Consider the following 25,724-nt stretch of genomic DNA (forward strand, 5'->3'; position numbering starts at 1 on the left):
TCTCGTTCTTGCAAAGGTCAAGGGTTTTCCTGCCTGGCCTGCAACGGTTAGTGAACCTGAGCAGTGGGGATATTATACAGTTGATTGGAGAAGCTTGGGCGAGGTGAAGGCCACTATAAGGAAGAGGGATGAAAAGGAGATTGAAGAGAGAGAAAGGAATGGTGGGGTTTTATTGTAGTCAATGAGGAACGGTTACATATTGTAGTCAATGAGGAACGGTTACATATCAGTTCTCACAACGGCTGAGAAGGCTAGCTGCCCTGTTTGCCCTCTGTATTCCGAGAAGCAAAACCCACATCTGCTTCTTGGGGAATATTGTAATATGAATAGTTTCTTCACAAATCAGTATAGTTAGGATTGAAGGAGCTTACCAAAGCAAAGCCAAGAATGAGAGAGATGATGGATACGGCAAAGGAACGGCTTCAACTCATTCCCCAACATTTACGGGGACGAACCCACATGGACCACGATCAAGAGAGAAACATTGCTCCGATACTATGTTAGAATTCGTGAGAATATACATACACATATCAATGGATAATGGAGATAGAATACGTCCACCACATAAACCACGATCAAGAGAGAAACCTTGCTCTGATACTATGTTAGAATTCGTGAAAGTATACATACACAGATGAATGGATAATGGAGATAGAATACGTCCACGGATCCAGAGCCTCAGCCGACTACATCTTCACTATTTTGGATGAATGTTTATATCAATAAGTACATCCATAATAAGGACATCCATATATAGAGGACAATCATACAATTACATGAGATAAATATAGTATGATTCTGGGAGATAGAAGTAAATAGTAAGAGGCATTATTACCAAACTAACTTGATGACCAAGTAACTTTGACTTCTGCCTCTTTCTAATTTCACTCTTTCGAGCGTCCTTATAGACTTGAACGATGTAATAAAATCTCTCAGAATTGTCGAACTTTCTGTTAAAGCAGCTCTTGAGTTTTGTAGAAAATACATTAACAAACTGTTTAGACTTTGGAAGAGTTACATGCTCTTCCGGACGGCCGTCTCGCGGATGACGCCGTTGATCGATCTCTTCTTATCTTCTAAATACTTAATCTTATCAAAAGATATATACACATACATCCATGATGTATATCAATATGAACCCGAGATATCAATATCCTAACATGGATAACTACACGATCTTGTGATATTCAACTGTTGGGATTCTTTTTCCCGCATCTAAGAGGGTTCTTAAATCCTAACACAAATTTTAAAATAAATTCAATTGTGGAAAATATATCTAATACAATTGCTATTAATAATTGTGGACATTTGATGAAATTTGGATAATAAGCCACGAGTGAAATACTGTTGAAACTCATTCATAGATATTATGGGTGTTTAAACTTCTAGGAAATGTTATTTTCAATCTTACCAACGTATCATATTAGTATAAACTTTATGAGTTCATATTTAAGGTTCAAGAAATGAACACCTATTGTTGTAATTAAAACTTAAAAAAATAAAAATAAAAAAAATAAAAAAAGGAAAGGGAATTCATTTTGCGCACATATGTGTCTCATCTAAACACTCTTAATAAAAATAAATATAAATATACTAAAGAAATATTCAACAAAATTTGTCTACCTTTCTTGGTATTCCATATCATCCCCTCTCCTTCAATCTGGGCGCTTGAGCTAACTCCATAAAATAAGCTTATCAACTGATAGAAAATTTAGCCTTGAGGCAAATTCAGCCATAACACACTTAAATTGATATCTTGCCTAGCACGTAGACAAATTACAAATGCATATATTACATCCCATAAATAGATTTCTCTAACAACTTTTCTTCCATAAAACTTCACAAAAAAAAGAGGAAAATACTACTTCAATTTAGGCTGGTCTGGCTTTGGAGAGGCATGATCAGCTTCCATTCGAGCTTCACAATTCAACTTCTCATTCATGGTGTTGCAGAATTCATCATGGCTAACACGCCCTAGTTTCTGAAATGAGACATTCAATGGCTGCAAATGTTTATTAAATTCATGTATCACGAAAATGACAAAAATTGAATTAGCAAAGAATTAGTGGAGATAGGTTTGAGGTCCGCCAGACCACCGTCGACACATTGCCCAATCCCTGCTGCAGCTTTTTCTTTTCCTTCCATCTCTTTCCATGTATCATAATTTTAATGGAACCCTTAGTTGGGATGAACTTTACTGCCTCTTTCTTAATTACGAATATATGAAGAAAAAAAAATCGATTTAATTTAGGGTGCGGTTTTTATAAGGTTGCAACCTTAAACAATCCAATTAAGGTGCACCTCCAAATTTTATCATAACATGCGATTTTGGTATAAAAAAATCTGAAGATTATTTGAAAACCTATTTTTATATTTAATTATAAAATTTCAAACTCCAAAAATGATTAAAATCAAGTAAATCTATAAATATATGAAAATCTTGAAAATGGACGGTCTAGATAATGTGTTGGAAGATGAACTATTTATGGGACTCAAAATCTCTTCTTTTTGTCATATTCATACATCTCGATGTCGAGATTGTCAATTAGAGAGTTTTTCAACATTAAAACAACCTTTTCTAATGGAGTTTTGAAGTCCATATGTGATTCTACATTTTAAGTTGCAACCTTATGTAAACTTTTTCCTTTAATTTATGTCATTCAATATAGTCACAAAATTATATGCTCCTTCGTATATGCTCCCTCAATGAAAGTCTTGTGTAGGAGTATTTTTAAGATTTCAAAGCGGATGTAACCGCCTCATCCTAAATCAATCTCAAGTTTTAGGGATTCATAATCTAAAACATGAGGATCATCTACATGTTAAAAATAAATAAGTTCTCATCATTATTATCGTCAAAGCTTTTTTTTCCAACTAATTGGAGTTGACTATATGAATCTTGATCTGTCATTCTGTCCTATTAAGGGTCATATCCTCAACAATAAATTAGTAAATTTTAAAATTTTAAAAATAATAAATTTTGACAAAAAAAACTAATACCCATGCGTTCGGAGTTTTGAATGGGCTTTCTTTATAGCCTCTCAACTTAAAGAGGTGTTTGATGGTTGAGGGGATGCATGTGTCCTTGGACTCATCAATCACCTTTCCTCCTAAATTTGCTAGATAAAAAAGGGAAAAACCTCTGTCAAATATAAGTGTCTAAAAAAATTTAGTGAAGTGTCAGATTTTAATTTCAAAATATTTAAATTGATTTTGTTACCCATTTTTCCACAGTTCACTTGTGATTATCAATTATATATCTTCATGAAACGCTGCCATGGCCGATCTCAAATCCGAATAAAAGATGATTGTATTAGGCAGGCAGTTACTGTAAAACTTCATCACATCTTCTCATGAATCCGAAATGTTGAAACATGATTCAGGTAGCTAACCCCAGGATGATGATGATAATATCTTCATGAACGACTAAAACAATATATATGCAACCAATAATTTAAACCAATAACTATTTTCAATTTTTTTTAATTAAATATTTGATGGATGGTGCTTTAAAATAGAAAAACATTTTATTTGGAATTTTGAATATTTATTAAAATTAAAATTTGATGGATTGCAACCTATGAAAGGAAAATTAATTAATTAAAAGCTGGATCTAAATTCAGAATAAGAAGAAAAATATATTTTTGAATCTCAAATCGGAATTTTCAAATATGGGCCCATAAATTATTTAAGAAGTCGTAAAGCATGCTTCTACTTGAGCATACTGTATCCCTAGGGAAAATAGCTACTTGGGAAATTGTTTTTGAGTCCAAGTTCTAGGATCCATCTAGTATCACTAGATGATTATTACAAAAGAAAAATATTGGGATGTTCACTTCTAGAACAACTAGATCTTTCCTTTCAAATATTGGACAGTGATTAATTGAATGAACAATTAAAAACTATTGAGATTGTATACAACGAAACCATTTATCTTTCATACAAGGAGGTCACAATTACTTGTTACCATCCAATATGAAATCTGATAGCTTGGAAGTGTCACAAAATTTGAGAAAATTTCTTTTGAAGTTTGAGCTTAGTCAATAGAATAAATACATAGAATAAATACAGGCATCTAATTTCACATCCAATGGTCAAGATTAATTATGACCACCTTGTACCAAAGATAAATGGTCTCATTATATACCTTTTCGAAACTATTTATCGAAATGGAATACTTTTTTTGCGCTTGGTTTATTATCTTTTCAGATCTATAATTATCTAAGTTATAGAAGTTCAAAATGCTAGAAATACATGTTTGAATGAAATTATAAATGCAAAAAGCCGCCCACTTACAAAAGGAAAGATATACAAATAAACCATTTACTTTTAGTACAATCATGTCATAACCAGTCTTGTCCATCAGATTTCAAATCGGGTGGTTGTAAGTGCCATTAATCGGAATCAAATTTAAAAAATAAAAAATAAAAAAAAATTATCGAACTTTGTAACACATCCAAAACCATCTAATTTGATATTTAAGAGCCAGTAGCAATTACGAGTTGCTTGTAACAAACAGTTTTTTTTTAAATATTATTTTGTAACAAAAGATAAGTGGCCTCATAATATATAATTTCCTTACAAAATAACCTTATTAGGGAGAGAAGGAAACCTAGAGAGAGACCTGTGTTGGGTCTTGAGCGTTTTTTACCTTAGCTGATTGAGGATCCTCCACCATTCTTGCACATGGATTGGGCTCTCGAACTTTTTCGTTTCTTCTCTCATTTGCTGCATGGTTACAAATTATATCAGAAAAAGGGAAGATTTTGTTTTGTTTTTTTCCAGTTAAAATTGGAAGGATTTAAGCACCCAAAACAATTTGAGGATTTATAAATAATGTAACCTGAACCCATGACATGGCGCCACGTGGTAGGTTATGGGAAGTTGGTTGAGATTAATCCCGTGTATCGAGCTTAAAACTTGTTCAAACTTGGCCCAGGTAGACAAAGTTGCGAAAATTTTTCAATTGGAAAAGGAAGATGGTTTCATAGGCGGTGCAGCCCTATCAAAGTAACTCATCAAAAATTACAGTTGAAAAACCTTTAAATCGATGATCTTGGACATTATGGTTGTACAAAAAAAATTAAGATTTTAAACTCTAAAAATAGTGTATATTGCAACAAATCATATAAACCATTCATTTTGCCCTAAAACTAAATGGTCAAGATCTATACCGTTTTTTTAGTTTCAAAATTTTTTTTAGTTTCGAAATTTATTGTCAGTGTTGGAAATTAATTTTAGAGCTATCATAAAGATTTCCAATACCCAAAGTGTTGGAAATGTGGTGTTTCTGGCCTTTTTATCATAGGATTTATTTTTCAATAAAGGTACAAAAGGCATATTATATCGTAAATGTAAAATCCCATGTGATTGACATGAGACGCACTGGAGGGGAAACCCAGTATCACTGGAGGGAAAACCCAATGATGTGTTTAGATTCTTTGTAAGAATTGTTTTTCTATATTATAGATGTACAAAATTATTTAATTTCTAAATATCTTTTATCCAATTGTAGGAATGTTTCAATGACATCTTATTATGTGAGTCATTAGTGTACTAATGACAGGTTTAGCTCATTATATAGGAATAACAGTTTTGTAACAACTTTTTAATCTTAATTAGTTATACTTTAGTGAATTAAGGCAAGAGTTATACTTAGATCTCAACTCCTAAACACCATAAATGTGAGAGTTACAAAAAATGGTTATCTATAAAAAGAGGTTAACCCCTCAAGTGAAAAAAAAAGTAGAAGATAGAATGATGAAAAATAGGTGAAAGAGATTCACCAAATAGGACTCTCAAGGTGGCCTATCACCGGATGGCTTCGTCTATAGGTTTTGGTAAGTAACCTTAAGTCCTTCATGTAATTTAAGGACAGATCCACGTAAGATGTTTGTTTATTTATTTATTTATTTATTTATTTATTTATTTATTATAAATTTTTTTTTTTGGGACTAACAGAAAGCACGTTCCGATGTGAATTTGAGGTGGGGCTTTCTTTTCTTTTCAAAAAGCCTAGGCCCTATAGAGACTTCATTCATTGGAAAATTGTTTGGTGCCGCCAAGTCCGCACCAGTTACTATGCGGACCGAAGATCTACACCGTCCACCAAAACCGGGTCCTTTAAGTAAGGGTGTGGTTTGTATAAAGCCAAGGCTCTAAACAATCAAAGTAAAGCGCACCTTCAAATAATGTTGAGAAATATGGTTTCAATACTGAAAATAGCCTTGAAATATATTTTTATCTTTAATTATAAAGTTTAAAGCTTCAAAAGTAATGTAGATCAAGCAGATCTATGAAAACTTGAAACTCTTCAGAATTGACAGTCCAAAAATGCATTACAAGATGCACTATTTTCAAAACTTGAAACTCATTTACTTCTCATGTTCATGCATCTTGATGTCGAGATGATCAATTTGAGGATATTTGTGCATCAAAACTACCTCTTCTAATGAAATTTTTAAAGTGGGCTCTAATTTGATTTTTTAGAGCCTCAGCTCTATGTAAACTTTTTCCTTTTAAATACGGGTGCAGTTTGTATAAAGCCTAGGCTCTAAACAATCAAATTAGAGCCTACCTTCAAATAGCATCGAGAAATGTGGTTTCAATACTAGAAATCTTTGTGGTAGCCTTAAAATATATTTTTATATTTATTTATAAAGTTTAAAGCTTAAAAAACAATGTAGATCGATATATCTATGAAAACTTGAAAATTGACGGTCCAAAAATACGTTACAAAATACACTATTTCTAAAACTTGAAATCCATTTTTTTCTCATGTCTTTGCATCTTGATGTCGAGATGATCAATTTAAATATATTTGGGCATCAAAACAACCTCTCCTAGTGAAATTTTTAATGTAGGCTCAAATTTGATTGTTTAGAGCCTCGGTTCTATATAAATTTTTTCCTTTAAATAGTCCTCCCACGAAAAAGTAAAAAGGTGCGGTTTATACAGAGCCTAGGCTCTAAACAATCAAATCAGAGCCTACCTTTAAATAGTATCAAGAAATGTGGTTTAAATATTAAAAATTTTTGTTATAGCCTTAAAATATATATTTATGAGAAGTGATCCTATAGGACCTTCCCCCACCCATGTGTGTAAGACCCCAAAGGATTACCATTAAATTTGGCACGGATCTATAGAAAAGTCAAGTCCCACACCCATGTGATAACTTTAGAGATCCATACCAATTTTAATGACGATCCTTTGGGGTCCTACACACATGGGTGAGGAGGGTCCTATAGGATCATTACTCTATTTTTATATTTATTTATAAAGTTTAAAGCTTCAAAAATAGTGTGGATCGCCAGATCTATGAAAATCTTGAAAATTGACGATCCAAAAATGCTATATAAGATACACTACTTTGAAATTTTGAAATCCAGTTTTTTCTCATATCCATGCTTCTTGATGTCAAGATGATCAAATTAAAGATATTTGGGCATCAAAACAACCTCTTTTAGTGAATTTTTTGATGTAGGCTTAAATTTGATTGTTTCTAGCCTCGGCTCTATATAAACTTTTGGCAAAAGAAAATAACCCGTTCAAATATTTCCTCCAAAAATATCATATCTGGCGGCGTCCTTTCAATTGGGTAGATGAAATTGGCAGAAAAGAATTTTTTTGTGAGGCCACAACTTTACTAAGTTTGGTAAAGCAGCACCGAACCTCGTTGAAAAACGCAGCCGTGGTACATAAAACTTGGTGACAGATTGCGAATCTAGTTTTGTTGAGCATTTGGTGCTCCAAAAACAGTGCAGATCTTGTCGCCATTTATAGAGAGAAAGGAAGAGAGCTGGTTTTGGTCCAAAAAAAAAAAAAAAAGTAATGAAGACGTACCTATTTGAAGAAACAAGTGGCATCTTGGAGAGAGAGGGAGGGACCTGGTTTTAGCCAAATAGTTGATGAATATCCTGCTATTTGGAGCAAGTGGCTCAGAGAGAGACAGAGAAATTTGGTTTTAGTCCAAGAGCTGATGGATATGTACCCATTTGGAGCAAGTGGCCTAGAGAGAGAAATTTGGTTTTAGGGCAAGAGGTGATAGCTATGTAATCATTTACCGCTGGTGCAGTGGAGGAAAAATCGAACCACCTGGACATAGAGCTGGAAGTTATTCAACACGTCTAACAAGATAAGTCTCAACAGTCCAAAAATAAGTATTAAAAAATATAAAAACAAATCTAATAAAATATAAAAAATATATTTAAAACATGATTAAACAAAGAACAGTTAAAATTAATAAAAAAAAAAATGGCTTTTAAAGAATTGATATGTCCCAAGGGTATTTTGAAATTGTTTAAAAGATAAGAACATATAAAAATAAATATTAATGACCAAAACAATTTCCAATCGTTGCCAAAATGATCAAAAAAGTTAAAAAATGCATTACAAACAAAATCACTTGTTTTTTAAGATTTGAATAATTTTATTTTAAAAAAAATTAAAATACTCAACTGGTTCACCAAAACTGGCCGAAAATCCGACCTAACCGGATCTAATTGAGCGGTTAGAATTTGAACCGCTCGAGTTTTCGTACATTGCTTTGGCATCACCTTTGCTTGCTTATTTCCTATCCCTTTCTTTTGACTCACGGCCATGCACAACCTTCTAATTTATTCAATCAATCATAGAAAGCTATACAGTATAGCTTTTCACAAGAGTTTACTTTTGAACAAAAAAGACAAAAAATTTCCACAAGAGTTCATTTTTCTCTTGTTTTTATTAGGCTGTTAAGTTGAGTCTCTTGACTATTGTTTTAACTTTCAACTTTGAAGATCAACCTTATCTTTCTCAAATATTATTTTATTAACAAAATTAACTTTTTAATTATTTAAATATCAAATGCGCTTGTAATAACTTCAGACATGAAACTACTTCTTCCTACAAATAATAGGAGGATTGCCGACAACGAGAACTATTTGAAAAATGGAGAATGTATAATGAGAATGTTTACTTTGTTAGGGAAGGGATTGCCTCTAGTAGTCAAATGTGACGAAAATTTGTATCCTTTGTTGATCAGGCAAAACTCGGATTTGAATTGGGGAGAAAAGATTTGCAGTCCCCACCTTACCACTTAACCATGCTACTGAATTATATAGACGTGAATGGAAGTACTTTTTTTTGGGGTGGGATTATTGAATGATTTCATAGAACGTATTAATCTGACCCCATTATTGGGACTGCCACCCAATAGCATGTTATTGCCAGAATCAAAACTTCGTATTTCTTCAAGCGAATCTCTTAATTGTTCAAGAGCAACTAAAAAGGGATTTCTTAATTAAAAAGATTTCAATTCAAATGGAAGATATCCATTAGGAAGTTTTTGCAGCTCCATTGTGTATGACTTTCTTGGACCGATTTCATGGCTATGGAAAATCTATGGTCCAAGGGCTATAGCAACTCAATCAAGTATGGCTTTCTTTTAGAGCTCGCTATAGATCTACAACAATTATTTCATCATTTAATAAAGCATTTATTTGCATTTTATCATGCTCCATTCTAACTTTTCAACAAATTTTAATTATATTAAAAGATTCACCTTTTTAGCTTGTTCTCCACCTTTGCATACATATTTTGTGTATAATTTGTCCCAAAATCTGTCTCTGCGCCTTACAATACTCCGGATCAAAACCTCTTCTCATCAAAACTTGGTAGAAAATTTGCCTTAAAAGACTAGAGATGAGAGAGAGGTGCTCACCATTGATTCAAAGCGTGGAGTGAGAGCCATTGCATCATCAAAACTTAGTAGAAAATTTGCCTTAAAAGATTAGTGATGAGAGAGGGGTGTTCACCATTGATTCAAAGAATAGAGTGAGAGCCATTGCTTCCTATTGTTCATCCCGATCCAAAGAGAGACTTTCCATTGTGGCAATGCATGGAGTGATAAATAACATCGTCTCTTTCAAGTAGGGGTGACACCAGGTTGGGGCGACCAGACCCAAACCTAGTTTTACCTAAATTTGAAAATTACCAAAAACAAACATATTGACAATAGTTATGAATACCCATATATACCTATATTATTCGATTCGGATCGGGTCGGGTCGGGTCGGGTCGAATCCGGTTGGATCCAAACCTAGTGAGGCATCCAGTCCGGTAGAGAAAGAGTGAGATTAGAGAAGTGTTGACTGCTGACTTATTGAATGATTTGATAACGAAGTACCAAATCTAGATCTTGACTTTGAGACTCTCACTTTGAGTGGATTGTCCGAGAGAATCTCTCTCTTTCTTTCCAATTAGAAAAGTGTTGATTAGTGCCTGTCATGTTGAATGATGACTACCCAGGATTTTCACTTTTTAAGGCAATCTCTCTCTCTCTCTCTCTCGCTCTCTATCAGGTCTGAAACCACCACCACTTGCTAATCTGGTTTACAGCTCTCTCCCTCTCTCTCTCGCTCTCTCTCTCTGGTCTGAAACCACCACCACTTGCTAATCTGGTTTACAGCTCTCTCCCTCTCTCTCTCGCTCTCTCTCTCTGGTCTGAAACCACCACCACTTGCTAATCTGGTTTACAGCTCTCTCCCTCTCTCTCTCGCTCTCTCTCAGGTCTGAAACCACCACCACTTGCTAATCTGGTTTACAGCTCTCTCCCTCTCTCTCTCTCTCTCTGGTCTCAAACCGCCACCACTTGCGAATCTGGTGTACAGCTCTCTGTCTCTCTAATTGGTTAAAAAAATCGAACTCAATTCAATTTTCTCTCTCTCTCTCTAATTGGTTAAAAAGTAGCAAACCAATTAAATTTGCTCTCCCCCCCGCCCCCTCCCTCTTAAGGGTATCAATAATTAGCCCAAAAGCAGCAACCCCATTTCAATTTGCTATATATATTGAAGCCGCATCCCTCTTCTTTATCCACAAACCTGACATAGCCATGGCAGAACACAAACTCATTCTCCTCCTCTTCTTCATCTTCATTCTCTCTCCTCCAAACCATTCCCTGCAACTCATCGAACTCCAAGCTTTAAAAGCTCTCAAGAGCTCAATCACAAGTGACCCATCCAATTTCCTATCAAATTGGACCCAAACCACCCATCACTGTAACTGGTCAGGCATAGTCTGCAACTCTGATAACTCTGTTATCAGCATTACCCTGTCTCAGTTAAACCTCAAAGGCACAATCTCCCCATACTTATCGAATTTCTCTCTCCTCCAAACTTTAGACCTCTCCTCAAATTTCTTCACAGGGCCCATCCCACCACAACTCTCTCTCTCTTCCCAGCTCACCTTACTGAGCCTCTTCGACAATTCTCTATCTAGCTCGATCCCACCAGACCTCAGAAACCTCGGAAACTTGCAACTTTTGGACCTGGGTCAGAATTTTCTTGAAGGAAGCATCCCTGAAACCATTGGAAACTGTTCGAATTTGATGGGGTTGCGCTTCTCGTCTAACAATCTCACAGGTCCGATCCCTTCAACCCTCGGAAATCTGGTAAATCTTCAAATTTTTATGGCTTCTGATAACCAATTATCTGGTTCCATACCAATCTCCATTACCAAGTTACAAGCTCTTCAAACCCTAGATCTGAGCAATAACAATCTCATTGGTACCATACCGGATTCTATAGGGGACCTCTTGAATTTGCAGACGTTTCTAGCTTACACTAACCAACTATCTGAGTCTATACCAATCTCCATTACTAAATTACGAGCACTCGAAGCCTTAAACTTGGGCAGTAACAAAATCACTGGTTCTCTACCACTTGGAATCAGAAACCTCTCGAATTTACAAATCCTTCAACTCCATGAGAATCAGATATCAGGCTCCATCCCTTCTGAATTGGTTTACTGTAAAAACCTTACTTCCTTGAGTATTTACAGTAACAATTTGGTTGGAAAAATACCAAAACAAATCGGGCAATTGGCTCGATTAGAAACCTTGCTTCTGTATGATAACAAGCTATCAGGTCCTATTCCAATTGAAGTCTCTCTCTGCAAATCCCTCACTCATTTGGAGCTTTCTAGGAATGAGCTTAGTGGCAGTATACCTCCTCAACTTGGGGAGCTGAAATTTTTGGAGCTCCTGATATTACACGAGAATAACCTAACAGGGAGGATACCTTTCTCTCTCTTCGAGCTCTCAAATCTGAAAAACCTCTCTCTAAGCTTCAATTATCTGAGAGGCCCGATTCCATCGAACATTGGGTCTTTGTATAATTTGAAGGGTCTGATACTCTCAAATAACCAGCTTGAAGGCACTATACCTGTAAGCATTTCGAACTGCACTTCCCTCACTGTACTTACTTTGACAAATAATAGATTGACAGGCCCAATACCCAATGGATTTGGAAAGTTACAGAACCTGAGCTTTTTCTCCCTAGGAGGTAATCGCTTTTTTGGTGAATTACCTGAAGACTTATTCAATTGTAGCAAGCTATATTCCTTGGATTTAGCTAGGAACCGCTTTAGCGGGCGATTAAGCTCAAAAATTGGCATTTTGATTAATCTAAGGACTTTGAGAGTTTATGCTAATGGATTTACAGGAGAATTACCAGCAGAGATTGGAAATATGACCAAATTGATCTCTCTAGAGCTTGGTAGAAACAGATTTGTGGGGCATTTGCCTTCCGAGATAGAGAGCCTGGCAGAGCTTCAGGGGCTAGAATTAATGGAGAACTCGTTTCGAGGGATTAATGGTGATATGTCAAAACTGAAGAAGCTCACTTTGCTGGACTTCAGCTTGAACAAACTCTCTGGTTCAATTCCAGAATCTCTTTTTGAGCTTCAATGGCTGACAAGTCTCAAACTTCATGGAAACGATTTCTCAAACTCCATACCTGGAAGCATATCAAAGCTCCGAAGGCTCATAGAATTGGATCTCTCTCATAATAATCTCTCAGGGTCTATACCATATTCCATAGCGAACTGTGTAGGTCTGGTGAATCTGGATTTATCAGAAAACAAGCTTTCTGGTGCAATACCTCAAGGAATTTTCTCTCTCCAAAACTTGCAGGGAAGCTTAAACCTCTCTCAAAATCAGTTAGAAGGAGAATTATCAGAAGAGATTGGTAACCTGAAACTTCTCAGCTCCATGGATCTCTCTCATAACAAGCTCACAGGCTTCATTCCAAAAAGCCTTGGAGACCTCAAAAGCCTAAAGCTTCTTGATCTCTCTTTCAATTTATTCAATGGCTCTGTTCCTCAGGTTGGTATTCTTAAAAGCTTGGGATATTCAAGCTTGCAAGGAAATCCAGGCCTTTGTGGTGCAAGTTTTCTTAAATCTTGCACTAATACTACCCTCTTAGAAACCACCGACCATGAATCACATAGAATTTCAAAGAAAGTGATCATTGTGATCCTCTCTCTCTCTTCTTTCTTTCTTCTCACATTTCTAAGCCTTGTAATTCTAATAGTTCGCAGAAAACTCCAAAAGTTAGAGAGAGAAAATACAGGAACAAATGATGCGATAGCCCCACAGGACATCAAAAGATTCAGCAAAGAAGAATTACATGAAGCCACAAATGGGTTTAGTTCTGATAATGTCATTGGTGCAACTAGCATGAGCACAGTATACAAAGGAAGGCTTAGAGATGGAACTGCAGTGGCCATTAAGAAGCTGAATTTGCAGTTCTCGAAAGAAGCTGAGAAGTGCTTTCTCACAGAGTTGAAGACTCTGAGCCATTTAAGGCACAGGAATTTGGTAAAGATTCTGGGTTTTGGATGGGAGAGTGGAAGGTTTAAGGCCCTGGTATTGGAATACATGGAGAATGGAAGCCTGGAATATAAGATTCATGGAAGTACAAGTATGGATGGTTTTAGAGAGAGATTGGACGTTTCGATATCAGTGGCAAATGGGTTGTGTTATTTACACCATGGCTATGACTTTCCTATTATTCACTGTGATTTGAAGCCTTCAAATGTGTTGATAGATAAGGATTTGGTGGCACATGTGAGTGACTTTGGAACGGCAAGAATGTTGGGGGTGCATTTAGAAGCAGGAAGTAGCAGCATCTCTTCTTCCTCTTGTTTCCAGGGTACCATTGGGTATATGGCTCCAGGTAATCTCTCTCTCACACACACAAAAAGCGAACCCAGTACAATGTAGAGTTGAACCCAGTACAATATAGAGTTGCACAAACACTTGTATAATTGACATAGTTTTAAAAAATGGACCGCCCAGCGCCTAGACGGTCCAGAATGCCTGGGCGCATCACCTAGGCCTAGGCGGCCAAACTAGACGGATATCCTTGGGAGCTCTCCTAGGCGCCCGGGAGCCCGCCTAGGCGCCCGCCCAGGGGCGGAATGCAGCTCCTTGAAGGTATTTTTAGGTCATTTTTTTAATACTAAAGAGACGAGTTTTAGGTTCATTTGAAACCTAAAACCCCTATTTTAGATTAAAAAACAAACAAAAAAAAAAATCTACCTAAACCCCTATTTTAGATTAAAAATAAATAAAAAATCTACTAGACTGCCTAGGTTTTGAGAACCCGCCTAGGCGCTGGGCGGCCTGGAGCCCCCCGACCGCTTAGGTGCCACCTAACGCTTTTTGAAACACTAATAATTGAGTAGAAGAATGGATTCAAGTACTCTCTTTCTCTCTCTCTAAAACCTCAATGACAATGCATTGGTATGCTGTTGTTGTTTGCATGCAGAGTTTGCCTACATGAGAAGGGCCACCACAAAGGTCGATGTTTTCAGCTTTGGCATACTAACTATGGAATTATTAACTGCCAAATCCCCAATTGGGATAACAAGCGATGGCACACACATTACACTCCAGCAATGGGTGGCCAATGCCATGCTAAATGGAACTGAGGGGATCCTAAGTGCATTGGATCAACGGCTGCAAGCAAGCCATGTAGCAGAATCACAGGTTGCTAAGATCATGAGCGTCTTCGAGATCGCTATCGCATGCACACATGCAACTCCCGAAGAACGGCCAACGATGAACGAGGTCCATTCAGCCCTCATGAAAATAAGAGATCACTAGTGACACTCAATTTGGTTCCCAAATAACATTGGCGAATGCATTTAGAGATCACTAGTGCTGTGGTGGTGTCAATTGAGTCGGGTTGACCTGGACTACGTCGAGTATGGGAAGTGGGTCAGAAATGGGTTTGGGTCTACTCTCATCTTAATTCGCTCAAGGTCGACTACACTTGGACCCAACTCGAACATACATCCAACCTGGACCTGACACAACCTGGCATGTCAGGAGAGAGAGAGAGATGTATTTAGAGACCAGAGATCTCATGTAACTGGAAGTGTGTGAACCATCTGGAAACTAACAAGGGTTCTCCTAGATGTCAAGAAAAAGCATAACCTAACAAGTCTCTCTCTCTCTCCCTCTCCCGCTCCCGCTCCCTCTCAACAATTTCATGTTGCAACAGTAACTTTCTTGGATGCCATTAAATGGGCCTAATGCAACTCCACTACCCTTTAGATAGAGGTATCAATAACATGGTCAGAGCACCTCAAAAAAGTCACTGAGTTGGTTAATCAAATAATTTACCAGCAAAGTGGTTGCCTTTTAAACATGGGTGCAGTTTGTATAGAACCAAGGCTCTAAAATAAAGCGCACATTTAAAGTGTCGAGAAATATGGTTTCAATACTGAAAATCTTTGTGATAGCCTTAAAATATATTTTCATCTTTAATTATAAAATTTAAAGCTTTAAAACTAATGTAGATCGAGCAAATCTATGAAACTTGGAAAATCTTGAAAATTGACGGTCCAAAAATTTTTTACAAGATGCACTATTTTCAGAACTTGAAATCCATTTTTTTCTCACGTCCATGTATCTTGATGTCGAATCATTTGTAAAAAACCTCTTGTAGAAATTTTTGGGGTGGGCTCTAATTTGATTGTTCAAAGCCTTGGCTCTATATAAATTTTTTCCTTTAAACATTATTTCACTTGGATGCTGCTATTTTTTTATAAAATGCCCAAGCTGCCCCTGCATTTGGAAATTGGAACTTGAACAAGTGAGAGCATTTTAGTAAAGAAAAGTGTTGTATGCGTCGGGGGATGCATTTTTATGTTTGTATCCCCCTAGGGAAAAAAAATCCATCTTAAAGATGGATGCAAATGTGTGATCCCTCTAAAAACAGTTAAAACCAATGATCTACATATTTTCTTCATGAAATTATCACTTTTAGTTTTTAAAATTTATTTGTTCTTATATATTCGTGATCTCCATATTAGAGATTTATATTCCATAAAATTTAAGTCCTAAATCCATCTCAAAAATAGATTTTTAACAGGGGACTCATTTCTAAATATGAGTCCTAGGACTCATAGAAACCTTGTACTTTTTTAGTAATTTAGTGACTTACGTTATTCAAGCCAAAAGACAATTATTTTAATGGTGCGGTTAGAGCCCGGTTCCAAACAATCAAAGCGCATCTTCAAATAGTGTTGAGAAATGTGGTTTCAATATTGAAAATATTTGAGATAGTCTTAAAATATATTTTCATCTTTAATTATAAAATTTAAAGCCTAAAAAATAGTATAGATCGAACAGATACATGAAAACTTGAAAATATTGAAAATTGACTGTCCAAAAATACGCAAGATGCACTATTTTTAAAGCTTGAAATTCATTTTTTCTCATGTAAATGATCAATTTCAGGATATTTGGGCATCAAAACTAATATTTTTGAGGTGGGCTCTTATTTGATTGTTTAGAGTCTCGGCTCTATATAAATTGTTTCCTTATTTTATTGTAGAATTTTGTTATAAATGTGGAACATGGAACAAGAAGGGTATTTACATCTTTGCGGCTCAAGCTTACTTAGGTGGAGCCAAATTAACAAATGGCCTCATAGGTTCCAAACCCGGAATGTTCTCTTTTAATTAAAAAATAATATACTTTCAGTTTGGAACCTGAAACAAGCGAGCAGAGATACTGAGGCCATTTGGCTCAAATGACTCGAGTGTATCAAATTACCTCAATACTCTCAAATGACATGAGTGGTTAGGGGTTATAAACTAAAGAATACAGAAAAGTTTTGCGTTTTTGATAAAATTGTTGAGAAGGTACCTAATAGACTATGGTCCGGTACATCAAGTACGGAACTGGGGGCATTTTTGGCAAATTAAAAAATTACAAAACAGTGACCTCATGGTAAAATATGAAAATATTGGGATATTTTTAATTCAAAAAAAAAAATTAAATGTTTTTTTTTTTATGCAGCTAGCCACAAAAAAAGGATTTTTACATTAATTATCCTAATATTGATATATTATAAGTATTAATGTTACAACAATTATAAAAAATAATAGAATCAAAATGATTAATTTATAATCATATTGATTAATATTAATGAATGGTATTAATAATTAATATAAAATTATAAAAATTGTAAAAATGCCACTGATTACGTATAAATTTGTATAATTGCCAAATAATTCATTAATAATACTATCATAAGCTTACTTAATAATGTTTTGATAATGATTTATTTGGAAATTGGAAATCATAATAAAATTAAATTTATTCGTATTATATTTATAATTATATTATTAATTACAGTACTACGATCAGATTATTATTGTTATTTTCTTAATATATATAATTATAATAGTATAAATTAATATGATTAAAATAATATAAATACTATTCATAATACCTCCTATAAGTATAATTATAATAGTATAAATTCATATGATTAAAATACTATAAATATTATTCACAATACCTCCTATAAGTATAGTTATTATATATTGCATATAGTACATGCATTGTCAATTTTTAGCCAACCCCAATTAGTTGGAAAAAGGCTTCGACAATGATCATGATTATCAAATTAATATTCCACAATTAATATATTCTCTTATAATATTTAAGTGATAATGGAAACATAATGCATGGTAGATTCTCAGAGTCATTGAACTCTCTCTGTGATGTGAAGCCCAAGTCTCGATGAACGATATGCTGCCATCATACTTCTAAAGAGATCGAAAAAATGTCTTACTCCATTGTGATGCTCATCTGGATTTGGATATTCATGGCTCCTCATTCCACCAACTTCATGAAAAACTGAGCAACCAGGTCCTTGAACTAGAAACAAACATAACAAAGAAAGAGAATCTGAAATCAAGAAAAGAAACCAGATTCAACTCTTTCCATTTAATAATCAGTAATATTATAAACCTCACCAGTTGTTCATCTGACGAACAATAATCCTTTAAAACAATCGTTCTCAGCATGATGAAATGCACAGAGCCCTGCCTCACAGGAAGAACCAGACTTTATTGGAGCTTCGGAAAACCAAGACTATAATAAAAAACCAACCTGAATAAGAGTTTCCCCTACAATGTCTTATGGTACCTGTAAAAGATCCAAGATCCCCAACGATGCATATGCAAAATGGGAGGGTGTTACTTCTTTGGAATGCCGAGCCTCTGTCTAAAATCTTCTTCCATGAGAGGGCGACCTTCACGTAACTTGACCTTGAGCTCCCATCCCAAGAGTTTCTTTGCCTTTGTAATGTCAGGCTTCCTCTATCGAGGATCATCTGGTCTATTGTCCATGATCTTAACGGGGATAGAAGAATCAATAAGTTGCAATAATAAAGTTTATTTTAGTCTATCCAAAGATTTCATTTCCCTTGAATCCTTTTTAAGATATCGACTGCTGATCTAAATAGAGGAGAACAAACAGCAATCTAAGCTGAAAATGATGAGCAAGATGCAAAAAAATTCAAGCACACTGACTGGTTTCTAAGATTTCCCACACACACATGGAGGCAGAGAGAGTGAAAAAAGGCACCTTACTGACCTCTTTCACGGTTTCAGCAAGCTCCATCCTTGTAAACTCGCCTGCATTATAAGTAATTTATGTCAGGGTTGTCATGTACATAATCTTAGGGAATAGATATTTGGATTTGGGTAGGTGGAGTGCAGCATTATTGGGGACAACAGTGAAACAAAATTGAGCCATAGATTCACAGAAAAATATGTATAATTCTTTTATAGGTTGAAACTTTTCCGAACATTTTACCAGGATTTCCAAGGTTGATGGGTCTAGTGTGGTCGCCTGCCATTAGTCGAATAAGGCCATCAACCTTCAGCATTCACCAAAAAAAAAAGATAAGACAAACAATAGCCGTTGGTTTTATTCATCAAATATGATATCGAACTGAGAAAATGTAAACTAGAATCCACCGACAAGGACAAATAATATCTCATAATTCACTGACATGGACAAAATAATAGCTCACAGCCCTGTCCTTCAAATTTGGGATTAACTTGAGACCTTACAACAGAAAACCCACTACCTACCATGTCAGAAACATAGCAGAAGCTGCGGGTCTGTGTTCCAGGAGACTGGACTGTCAATGGCTCATCCCTATAAAAATCCACAGCACAATAACCACATAAATGTTTGTACTTGGTAAAATCTGAATAACAGCACAAACTTGCAAATATTTGCAAAATGATTATGACTTAAAACTTCAGAACAAGTAAAAGACTAGAACAGAAGTAGGGTTGAACTTATATGGTTCCACCAGCTACACTCTAACCATTTAAGAGGTAATTTATCCAGGGCAAAATGCACTTAGACTTAGAACTAATGCTGTCCCGGAAGCTGGACTATTCCATAAGGTTCAGTTCATTAAAGGCACAGATCTCCCATTATAGATGTCTGCAACACACTAGTTAAAAAAGAAAAAAGTCAGACCCAACATAATTATTTTCTAATCCACTACAACGACATTGACTAAAAATAACTTGCTATAATCCAGAGCCAATAACAGAATCAAACTTTGCCTACATAACAAGCTTCCTAAATTTGTGCTACTTAAACTGTAAAATTGACATTGATCCATTCCATTGAGATACCAAATCAATAATTCAATACCAAATTTCGCAAGGTTCCAGTATGAAATGAATTTACTTGTAGTTTATCTAAGAGAAACCAAATGAAAAATTAGTACGGTCTATCATGTAAAAAGCAAGTTTCATACTTACCTGAGTGCCTGCACTATAAAATTGTTAACAACACGACCATCATCAATGTTCGTGCGAGGTCCATAAGTGTTGAAGATTCTAGCAATACGAATCTCTATTAAACAAAACAAAAAATAAAAATCACATTTTAATGCTATCTATACAGAAAAATCAAACTAATATAAACCTAATAGAAGAAAATAAAACTTTATCTATGCCATGCTGCCTATGATAATCAAACATCAGAATCTCTGCCACACGTTTTCCTTCATCATAGCAACCCCTAACCCCTGTATTGTGATGAAATAACTCATGACAAACCATAAAATTTCAAGAAACATGTAACCGTCCATGCGGTAAAGTCTTAACTCTTAGACATACAAGAGGAAGCAGCTAGAACATTTAGCCAATGAGGCACTAAACATACCAATTGGGCTGACGTTGCCCCAATACTCTCCCTTCTGAGGATGCTCAATGACTTCAGAGGTTGATGTTAGCAAGATTCTGCTTTAAATCGAACACCATCCTATTAGAAACCAAAAGAAGCATTAACCAAATGAAAAGAAAACTTAGACCATCTGACCTTGTTCCAACTCGCTTAGCAAGTCCCAGCATATTTAGAGTGCCGATAACATTTGTCTTTATTGTCTGTTCCACACACTCTTTACTAAGCGACATGATGTCAAATGAAGAGCAAACAAACGAATGAAACACAAACACTCCAGGCTTATCTTTGCTGGTCCCTATAGATATCAGATATTGGCTACCCTTAGATCTTTTTTAAAGCAGTGATAAAGGTACAATGTGCTGTATGAAATATATGGGAATGGAGCTAACTACAAGAAATGAGATGGATTTAACACGTCACGAATATGCTATAGAGAAAATGTACTATAATTTAATCAACCAAGTAAACATTGTAGTCCATTTGGTCATCACGGTGCACAGAAATAATGGAAAATGATAAAGGAGGAGACATGCCTTGTATTGGTGGGCGACCCCTTCTCTCAATCAACCTCCATTCATGGAGGGTAATGACCCAAAGAAATGTGGTTTTTCTAGAGTCCATAGGACTGTAGTTTACTTTCAATATTTGCAGGTGCGGAAAGGACTCACCTTTACAGGGCTGTACTTGTAGAAGATGAGAGAAGCTGAGCATGAGAGGTGATAAATTTGATCGACTTCAATCAATAAAGGTTCAGTCACATCTGCAAGCAGAAAAAAGCACTGATTCAGCAGTCCATGCCATCGTCAATTAAAGTTTCGAAGATGTGAATAGCACGTAACAATGTAGAATAAAAAATTCACATGTTTGAAGCAAGATCAAACAATTATGAAATATCAATGATGAATTGCCACTCAAGAATTTTCCCGTGGTATTTCCAAACAATTATGAACAATAAATAAATGATATGCCTTTTTTCTCACAAAAACACATAAATAAAGGATATACCATGATGAATAAGTTCAAATTTTGGATGCCCAATCCATTTCCTAAGGTTGTCCTTCGAACCAATGAACAAACCACAATAACCTGAACCGACCAAGCGATGTCAAGCATAGGAATCAAGTAAAAAACAAATCCATATCTCATGAAGCAAAAAATGCGTATTTAGATTCTTATAGGCAAAAAAAGAGAGAAACCATATCCCCCAAGCATAAAGAATCAGAATTACCTCATTTTTGTCAATTTCCATTAATCTATCCACTAAGTGAGTGCCAATGAACCCAACAGCTCCACCCGTCACTAAAATTCGTAATTTGGGCTACAACAGATTACAAAGTCAGCTTTATTTTAGTAAAATGAAGTAGCATTACCTGTTTCTTCAAAGGCAACCACTAATCCACATCCACTAAGCAAAAAAATTACCATTAAGGGTATTTATATTGAATCAGAAAATATAATGCAATGATACATGGATTTCAGAGCTTAAAAATAAAAGGTTGAAAAGCGTGTAAATATGCAAGTGTAATGTGTTCAGTGGGAAACATTTTGCCTCATAAAGGTAGCCATAAGAAAAACGTGTTGCAAATAATGTGGATGGAATCTAGCAAATGAAGTAACACAATGATCAGTGTTACCGGCATCCAATATCAAGTGATCATAAGTAAATGAATTTTGAACGATAAAAAGAAGACTCATAGAATACTGAATGTAAAAAATGATTGAGACAAAATTTTCTAAATTTTCTTAACTTTAATCTATATTTCTAACCTTACATTGGACAACCCTGGGAATCAGATCTGGAGTGCATCTTTCTACTGTTTTTGAACTCTCAATTTATGAACTTCGTATATCTATTCAAATTAATAACTGATGGAGTCTTACTTTTAATCTTTTGTCTTGCCAGATGGCTATCATTCCACGTACTCCGGAAGATCATGGGTGGCTGAGACCGGCAATTGGGGTCCTTGAACTGACTCAAAGTATCATCCAGGTACACTAAGGGACATGGAGAAACTGGGTAGCCAAAAATCTTCACGAGGTCCAACATGTAAAAATTAAGCTCACTCTCCATGAACAAAGAATAATATACCTTCTACTTTTCCCTTTTTAAGTACAGTTTTCAAAAACAGCAAGTCAACTTCTGGGAGCTGTTCCACTGAATCTCAGTAAGATCAGACAGAGACTTTCTAAGTCAGTCTTTTAAACAATGATTTTCAGTCTTAAGTTCCAAGAGGCTATATGATGAATGAATACTGCATGCTAATGCTATAAATATAATATTTTCCAATGTTCCAGATTCTTTTCCTGATGCTAACATTATAAGGTCCAGTGGCAGTAATAGCACAAAGTTCCAAAGTTCAATAAGACCAAATGGTTTCAGACTTCGATAATAAGCCTTCTCTTATAAGCTACAATGATATAATAGCATATAGCTTAATAAAGCAAGACACAGATTGATAGATATTATAAATAACCACTTACAGCAGCTTGTTTCGAAGGGATTCCCAATAGTTTATGCGAATATTTCTTGTCTTTCTTTTTTTAAAGAAACATGAATAATTTTTGTCTTGACTACGCTGTTAATCACAAATCCCATGACATGGACCATGAATAGTAGTTGTAATATTCTTAATTCTCTTTTAACAACGATATAGGTGCAATAGATTAAGGACTTGATATACTTTGAGCTCCGATTTTTCACTCAATCACTTGATCAAAATACAGTATATGTTGTTGTAGAAGACCTTTCCAACCACAATGTCAGCAAGCTTCTAACTTTGTCACTCTTCAGGGAAGCACATAGTTCTTTCTGGCAATTAGAGAACATTTCTCTCTTCACTAGTGAATCATCGGTCCCTGTCTAACAAAGTTCACTTAATTGAGGAGAACAAACACATTTCAGTTGTTATTTTCACAATAATTTCTTTTACACAGCAAAATGCAAGCATCAGTAATAGCCTATATGCATGAAGAAAGTGTAGATCCAATGACAAGCTCATGTTATTTGACATGCATACAGCCATACATAAAGTGATCTAGAGTTTTTTGTACTGGATAACACCAAATATTAAAAATAATAGTAATAAAAACAGAAAATAGTGAGAAGACTATTAAAATGATATGTCCTTTACAGAGCATAATGGGATCAAATGGCGCAAGCCACTTTACCCATCTGTGAATCTATACCTACTCATTTTTCGTCCATCAACATGGATAGCTAATTAGAGACTCCAACATTGTGAAGCATAAAATTCAAAGTAAAAAAACAAGTAAAAAATAAAAAATAAAAGTTCTATTTCTCCAAATTCATTTAATTTCATCATCAGTAAAATATACTCTTAAAAAGCCATTTCTGAGAAGGGAAAGTTTTTTTATGCTCATTTTCTTTTAACTTCAGGGTCTTGTTATTCTTCATTAATCTGAAAAGTGATACTCTAGTTATTTTCCAAATTATCTACTTTAACACGAAATTCTTCTGAACTTCAATTCGCTTCATGGATCTTCAACAATTGCAATGTATATATGACTCAAATAATCGAGCTAGACAGATCTTACACTGAACTATCCTATGAACCAAGTTAACTTCATTTGTTGAATCAGAATACATACCCATACCCATGTTGGTAAAATAATGCAGTATATAGGCACCATTCACAATGTACTAAAAGAAACCAGAAAGGAAGTGCTTGAAAACAGCATCCATGACGAATGCACATAACTATATTCCAAGGTTCCAAACATATAACTCACATGAGTTTTGATTCTAAAACCTAATTAAAAAAAACAAACATATTCAAGAATTATTCAAAAGAAGAAAAAAATATAGCTTTTCCTGTCAATGTCTTAAATTACAGCACGTAATAAAAGAACATCTAGAGAAAGCAAATAATCAGAAGAAGTAACTATAAACCGAACCTAGAAATAGTAAATGATACATAAAAAAGGTGTCAAACCAAACATGCATCCAGCAAGACGTATGGTAATGAAGAGCATACACACACACACATAATTGATCCAAGGAAACATTAACTGACATCTAGAAAAAACAACTTTTACTTGACTAAATTTAGAACTGCGTAGAGGAGGTGGAGAAGGAGATGGCTTTGATGTTGACTGGGATGAAGCCACATCTCCACCATTGGAAGCCATTGCTACAGTTCTGCAGTAAAAAAATTCCCAACTTGAAACACTTGCTCAAATAAATTATTCCACAAAAATGAAAAAAAAAGAACTACTCAAATGAGAACGAAATCCATAACAACCCAAAATCATGCAAAAGCGATCCAAAAAATGTGAGAAGTTAAGTCCAACACTTCCTTTAGAGTAGAAATGAAGCCTACCCACAATGATATTCGTATAGTCTTAATTCAAATAGAAGAGTGGTTCTACAATTCTGGGATCTCCTTATAGATTTTCCAACATGAACTCCCTTCTAGAACCTCTCTACGACTCTCTCTCGACACACCACTCTCCTAGAATCCCTCTCTAGTGCGTACCAAGTCCTCCAAGAAATCTCTTCCCTACTTTTGGTTCATTCCTCACACACACACACATATATATTGACATTATTTTCTTTTTATTACAGTGTTTTATCAATGATGTAATTCAGTTACTATTGTTGATGTTGATGATGTTTTGCCAAGAGTACTCAACGAAACCTGAAAGTGTGTGCATACATCCCTAGCATACTGTTGTCAAATGGAAAATAATACCTAATCAAGAAGCCGACTTAATAAAAGGATGAAAATGAAAAGAAGGACAACCATGTCACAACTTACCCATCTACTAAAAGCACAAGTAGTTAAAATTATTCTATTTTCAGCTTAAGGTGGAAATGTAAGTTTTCCTGGTGGAAATAAAAAATTGCATAATACATGTTGAGCATTCCAATCACTATAATAACACCTCAAGTGAATCAAGCAGAAGATAATATGTTCCAATACATGAATTTTTTTACAAAACCAATTACATAACATATTGTAATGTAGATGCAGATCCCTTCAACAGTCTCAAGGTTCAATTACAGCACGATGATGATTAGCGATAAGATCTAGTTGAATCAGGAAAAAATAGGTTGGCACAATGGTAGAATTCTTCTCATATTAGGCAAAAGCCTGTTTGTCAAATTAACATTATCTATGCATATATGCATGCATACATACCTGGTAAATTAATGTATAATAATCTCCATAGATGATACATTAGTGTGCAATTAAAGACTCACTCAAGTTGTGTATGAGCCCAAAAGGGTTCCGAATTGCAAAAAGAATTTAAAAAATAATTGTTAATTCTTTTTTTAAAAAAAAGTAAAAATCTTAAGAAGTAATTAAAAAATAAGAGTATGCAAAAATAGGAAAATATAAATAGAAGAGTAAAAAAAAGTAAA

At 35.1% G+C, this 25,724-nt stretch overlaps 2 protein-coding genes across 2 annotated transcripts; one reads left to right on the forward strand and one right to left on the reverse strand.

Moving 5' to 3' along the window:
• Positions 1-1,505: 1,505 nt before the first annotated feature.
• LOC18427290 (UDP-glucuronic acid decarboxylase 3) lies at positions 1,506-25,724 on the reverse strand. Its single transcript, XM_088857197.1, is given in 16 exon segments — positions 1,506-1,981; positions 4,652-4,728; positions 7,843-8,094; positions 17,913-17,998; positions 18,097-18,165; positions 18,269-18,474; positions 18,710-18,759; positions 18,941-19,004; positions 19,222-19,288; positions 19,464-19,595; positions 19,912-20,005; positions 20,318-20,394; positions 20,474-20,538; positions 21,007-21,098; positions 21,344-21,656; positions 24,395-25,724. Coding segments are annotated over 7 exon segments (774 nt in total). The 5' UTR covers positions 24,488-25,724; the 3' UTR covers positions 1,506-1,981; positions 4,652-4,728; positions 7,843-8,094; positions 17,913-17,998; positions 18,097-18,165; positions 18,269-18,474; positions 18,710-18,759; positions 18,941-19,004; positions 19,222-19,288; positions 19,464-19,555.
• Positions 10,231-15,535, forward strand: FLS2 (Leucine-rich receptor-like protein kinase family protein). The gene is made up of 2 exons (XM_006836344.3): positions 10,231-13,994; positions 14,589-15,535. Exons 1-2 carry the CDS (start codon positions 10,871-10,873, stop codon positions 14,924-14,926), a joined length of 3,462 nt encoding a protein of 1,153 aa, XP_006836407.1. The 5' UTR covers positions 10,231-10,870; the 3' UTR covers positions 14,927-15,535.

Source organism: Amborella trichopoda, chromosome 2 (genome assembly GCF_054954075.1).
Source record: "Amborella trichopoda isolate Santa Cruz 75 chromosome 2, AtrichopodaSantaCruz75HAP2 v2.0, whole genome shotgun sequence".
NCBI lineage: Eukaryota > Viridiplantae > Streptophyta > Magnoliopsida > Amborellales > Amborellaceae > Amborella > Amborella trichopoda.